Source organism: Sciurus carolinensis, chromosome 3, assembly GCF_902686445.1.
Source record: "Sciurus carolinensis chromosome 3, mSciCar1.2, whole genome shotgun sequence".
In the NCBI taxonomy this organism is placed as follows: Eukaryota; Metazoa; Chordata; class Mammalia; order Rodentia; family Sciuridae; genus Sciurus; species Sciurus carolinensis.
This window is the reverse complement of record NC_062215.1, coordinates 175,534,624-175,540,527: the sequence shown is the minus strand read 5'-3', so window position 1 is coordinate 175,540,527 and position 5,904 is coordinate 175,534,624. Positions and strand designations below refer to the sequence as shown.

At 44.6% G+C, this 5,904-nt stretch overlaps 1 protein-coding gene across 2 annotated transcripts in view; it reads left to right on the top strand.

Moving 5' to 3' along the window:
* The first annotated feature begins 435 nt into the window (after positions 1-435).
* Positions 436-5,904, top strand: part of Pde6d (phosphodiesterase 6D) — a 48,672-nt gene continuing 43,203 nt past the window's right edge. For both annotated transcript variants that reach the window (XM_047547337.1, XM_047547336.1), the window contains exon 1: positions 436-660. In XM_047547337.1, the coding sequence (XP_047403293.1) occupies positions 608-660 (53 nt within the window). In that variant the 5' untranslated portion in view covers positions 436-607. The remainder of the gene's footprint in view (positions 661-5,904) is intronic.

Below are 5,904 nucleotides of genomic sequence, written 5' to 3'. Positions count from 1 at the left end.
ACTGCGCGGCACACGGGAATCTAAGTTAGAAGAGCGGGGCTCGGGGCATGCTGGGATTTGTAGTGCCTGGCCTCTTGGCGGTGCGCTGGGATCTGTGGTCCCCGGGCGCGCCCTGGAATGCTGGGAAATGTAGTCTCCACCACTCCGCACAGTGCAACCTGCCGTCGTCTCAGACCGCTAGTGTGCCCAGTGGCGGGAGCAGGTCCCTCGAGTCTCTGCAGATCTCAAGCCAACCCTCCGCTGGGGCAAACTCTAGGCAACAACATCGAATGAAAATTTGTGTCCTACGGGACTTCTTAGGGAGGGCCTTTTCCATTGACGCTCTTCGTCCCCCTGCGAAGCCGCTGAGCATTCCTATTGGCTGGCCAGGATGCCAATCGCCGAGACGGGTTTTCCATTGGCTGCGGGGCGGGCGCTCTGAGGCTAGAGGGAAGGAGAAGGGATCAGGAGCGGGAGCGAGGGGGAGGGACAGGCCGGTCCGTGTCTGGCCGCTGCCGCTGCTCGCCCGAGGTCTCCAGGCCGGGCTGCGGCTCCTTCCTCGGCTCTTGGGCACGGTCTGAGAGGCTCCGCCGGCTACTGTGGGAGAGCCGCGGGCGGCGGTCGCCGCATGATGTCAGCCAAGGACGAGCGGGCCAGGGAGATCCTGAGAGGCTTCAAACTGTATCCGCCCGGGAGCGGGGCGGGGCCGGGAGGACTTGGGAGGCGGCCGCTCCCTGAGGAGACCGGCCGGGGCGGGGGCGCCAGGTGGGCACCCGAAGAGAAGGGCAGCGGGAGCCGCCAGGAAAGGAGCGGCGTCCCGGGCCCCGGTGGGACCCGGCGCGGGCGGCGGGCACAGGGGCGCCCTGCGGGAGGAAGGGGACGTTGACTGGAGCCCCGGGGGTGGAGGCGGAGGAGTCCCGGGACGGGCTGCCAGAGGCTCCGGCGTCGGAAGTCGGTGTCCACAGGCCCGCTGGGTTCGCAGCCCGGGCCGGGACCCGGAAGCCAGGAGGGGCTGCGGCCCGCGGGCCAGGGTCGAGGGGGCGCGGCGGGCTGGCCTCGGAGCCTGGAAGCGTCTTTGGCGGGAAGCCCACGGGGGAGCAGGGGAAAGTGACTCGGAGCGAGTGACCTTGTGTTTGACAGATGCAGAATGCTGTGCTCAAGTCTGTCGGGCTCCCCACCCACTCCCCCGTCCTGTTTCCACAACTTCTCTCCCTCACTTGTGGCGTCCGGCAGGGCCGGAGCAGTAGAGGAAGGTGGGCACGGGGAAAGCCCAGATCGGCCTCGTCTGAACTCGCGGCCCTTTGGGACGTTGGGTGGTCACTGCTTCTCCCAGGTTGGCTTTCTTTGCAGCGAAAGGAGGACCATGAGCTCGTTTGCGGGATGCCTTGAGGTACTCTGGTTTGCCCCGAGACTTCCATAAAGGTACCTGTGGGCTGGCACTGCTGTGGTTAAAGCTAGCGGTGGTGGAGCTGTCCAGCAATTGTTCGGTTGCAGCGAAGACACCTAGGTAGGATGTGGTAGGGTGTGGAAATCATTGCCTTGGGCCTGTGTGCCGCTTTTGCAACCTGCTTCTCCTTAATGGATCAAGGAAGCTGTTTTTGATTGGAGTGTTAGTGTGGCACCCTAAGGTGCAGACGGGAAAGTACCATCTCGTGTCCTCCAATTTTACTATCTCCTGCCGACCTTAATCTCTTCTTACATCCCATGTCTACAGTAGGGACCGGTCTTAAATTCCTCTCTCAGTGAAATGTAGTCATCCCTTTAGGACTCCTCCCCCGGAGGTTTAGTAAGCACTGTTCTCTGAACTGCATGTTGTGTTTTCCCCATGCCCATTTCATCCCCAGGACATTTTAATTGCTTTGTCATGTCAAAAATCAATTTGGTAGTAAATTTTAGGATACAATATAGAAAGGGTACAGGAAGTTTCAAATATAAGAATGAAATTCTTTCAAATGGAAACTGACCCACCGATTTTTTAGAAACTGAAAACTCTTATTTTTGTATACTGCCATTCATGATAAACTTTCAGTACCTTCATGTAGTGAAGTTTAGTAACTGACTTTTTTACAGTTCCACGGAACTTTTCTGTGTTTCTTTTCATAATGGAATCTTTAAGTAGATAAGGATGATTGAAGTTAGAAAGCTATGGCTAGCCAAATGTGGTGGCACAAGCCTGTAATCCCAGTAACTCATGAGGCTGAGGCAGGAAGATCGCAAGCAAGTTTGAGGTCAGCCTGGGCAACTTAGCAGGATCCTTTTTTTAAAATCACAAAAGCACTGGAGATGTAGCTCAGCAGTAAAGCACCCCTAGGTTCAAATCCCCAGTACCATAAAAAACAAACAAACAAAAAACTCACACTCTATGTGATTTTATTTTTCCCCTAAGTATTTATATTGTTACTTAACACTGTGCTGTGAACAGTAAATTAGAGACTATGGAGTAATGAGAGATTTCAGAAGCAAAATTTTTGTCTAATTGTAATTAATATATTGCTGAAAAAAGAAGTGTTTTCAACAAATGGTTTTTGAACACAGCAGAAAAGGAAAATTTGAGCTTCTTACCTTTCATCTTGAACCTATTGAGAAAGAGACTAATGGACAAATATGAAAAAAGAGTAGAAAACAGACCTGTGTTTGCCCACTAGAAGGAACACACCAATTCTGTGATAGTGTTCGTGCATCAAAAAAGTTTGACCTGAGCTGACTGAATCCTGTAGCCACATAAAAGCATGGGAGCAGGAGAGTGCCCATCCATCCTTCAGTGGCCTTTGTTGATGTCTGAGGATTAAGAAAGATGAGGCAAGCAGAAACTTTAGGATTTGATCCTACTTTCATGAAATAATAATAATGATGATGTAGTAGTAAGAAATCACCTATTATTGTCCACCCATTATTGGGTAAATGTGATTTATATGAACTTTCAGAGTGTCTGTTTCTGTAAGAATCATTTTTGTTCCTTAAAAAAAAAAAAACCCTTATGTTCTCTTACCAACAGTGTTGACAATCCTCAATTTTCCACATTGACTATAGGAATCTTTAATTTTTGCAAATATGGACAACAAATGCTTACTTTGTATTTTCCTGGATCCCTAACTCCCTAGAGAGATAGTATGGTATAGTGGTTAAGAGTTATATTGGAGTTTACACCATGGTGTATGCCTGTAATCCCAGCAACCCGAGAGCCTGAGGCAGGAGGGTTGCAAGTTTGAGGCTAGCCTTGGCAATTCAGTGAGATCCTGTCTCAAAGTAAAAATGTCAAGGGATGTAGTTCAGTGGTAGAGCACCTCTGGGCTCAATCCCAAGTACCTAAAAACAAAAACAAAAAACAAAACTACATTGTATCAGGAAGCTGTATTGTATTGTCTGCATTGGAATTCTAGACTGCACTCCTAGTTGTGTGTCCCTAAGCAGTTTCCTTACACCTCTGCCTCAGTTTCCTCATGTGTAAAATAGAGATGATAATAGGACCTGACTTTTGTGGGGCTGTTGTGAGATTAAATGAGTTGATACCTAAAACATTTTGAAAAACACCTGATGCATAATAAACATGTGTAGGCTGTTACTAATGCTGTTGTTATTAGAGAAGCTACAAATCTCATATTTGGTCATTTTCTTTTGTGAATTGCTTGTAAATTTGTTTTTTGCACATTTCACTATTATTTTCTCGTTGCTTTGTGGGTGTTTTTATATATTTTAATTTCAATCATTTGCTATGTTGCAAATACTTTTTCTCAGTGTAAAATTGTCTCCTTTTTTCATTGAACACAACTTTTAAATTATTATTTCAAATTTATTAATATTTTCCATTTGATTCTGTGGTTAGTCCATCTTTTCCCTGTTGTTTTGAAATGCTATCTTTGTCATACACCAAATCTCCACAAGACATGGGTTTATTTTTGGAATGTTTCTGTTTCATTGATCTATTTGTCTCATGGCAGAATGCATTTGGTTTAATTATTACAGTTTTACAGTAGGATTGGTATGTCATGAACATAGTATGTGTGTTAAAAAGTCATAAGCTCCTTATAAATATTGGTGTTTTACTCACACAGAATCTTTCTGTGTAGATACTCAATAAGTATGAATAATATTTTGCATAAATCAGGTGTAGTCTGAGAGAATTCAGTGTTTGTGTGTGTCTTAAGTTATTTCAAAAATAAAATATTTGACCAGGTGTGTTAGTGCATGCCTGTAATCCCAGCTACCTGGGAGGCAAAGGCAGGAGGATGGCAAGTGGAGACCAGCCTGATCAACTTATCCAGATCCTATCTCAAAGTAAAAAATAGAAAAGGCGGGGGATATAGCTCAGTGATAGAGTAACCCTGGGTTCAAACTGCAGTACCCCCCAAAATAAAATATTTGTAAGATTTCTTTCTCATATCACCTCCAGCTCATTCTACCCCACCCCTTTTTTAACTCATACACATTGAGTCTTGCATTTTTTTCTTATTGTTAAATTATAAATCAAAAGTTGTGAGTGAAATATTACTTAGGAAACAAATGTGATTCTCCTGCAGGTTTTATATTTGATAATTTTAAGCAGCCAATATAGATATTGTGAGTCCTACATTCTCCCATTTCATTCATTAAACAAGGTCTGTTGGGTGACTGTTATTCATAGGGCACTCTGCCCTTGAAAGAATACAAAAATGAATCTTAGTCCCTTCTTCATATCTGTTTAGAAGGGGTAGCTTCAAAAGCACCATACATTTTTTAAAGTAGTGTTCAATTTTTCTATTACAAACCCAAGCACCTACAATGACTTTTGTTAGTATTTTAATGTGGCTAGTGTTTACTGTATTTGCTTGCTTTCCTTCCTTCCTTCCTTCCCTCCCTCCCTCCCTCCCTTCCTCCCTCCCTCCCTTCCAGTATCCTCCCAGGAGGGTACTGGAATTGAACCCAGGGACACTGTACCACAGAGATACAGTCCCAGCCCTTTTTCTTTTCTTTTGAGACAGGGTCCTCACTGAGTTACTCAGACTGGCCTTTTTGATCCTCCTGCCTCAGCCTCCTGAGTTGCTGAAATTACAGGTGTGCACCACTGCATCTGGCTATATTTACTTTTATAAAAATGGATCTACAGCTGGCCATGGTGATGTACACCTGTAATCTCAGTGACTCCCAAGGTTGAGGCAGGAAAATCACAAATTCAAGGCCAGCCTCAGCAACTTAGCCAGGCCTTCCACTTAGCAAGATCCTACCTAAAAATAAAAAGGACTGGGGGTGTGGCTTAGTGGTTAAGCACTCTTGGATTTAATACCCAGTGCCAAAAATAAATAAATAAAATAAAATAAAAATGGTACCAGAATAATGTTTTGTAACTTTTCCACTTAATTATCTTGTTCATAATTTCCAAAAATAGTTATTGTGAATGGTTTTCAATGCCATAGATTCATTATAGTACTCTCATAGTAGCTTTCTAATACAGTCTATAATGTACTGTTTTACCTATTTGAATTACTTTTTCAATGACATAAATATATATTTTATTACATCAATATTAAGAAACAGACTGTCACCAGATAAGATAATACTTTTATGATTTTAGTAACCCTCTTGGAATTTGCTTTGGTAGATGGTATGCTGTAGCTTTTCTTTTTTAAAATCTTAACTAATAGTCTCCTTTTTTTGTTTTGTTTTAAGCCGTGCTAGGGATTGAACTCAGGGTCTTGCACATGCTAGGAAGATGGGAAAAGGAACTGGGTATGGCAGCAACCACATATAATCCCAGTGATTTGGGAGGCTGAGGCAGGAAGATCACAGGTTCAAGACCAACTTGGGCAACTTAGTGAGACCCCCATCTCAAAATAAAAATTAAAAAGGGTTGGACATATAGCTCAGTGGTAGAGTGCCCCTGGGTTCAAGCCCCAATACCACAAAAAAAGTGGGGGGAACATATGGACAATTCCCAGAAGAAACGAATAA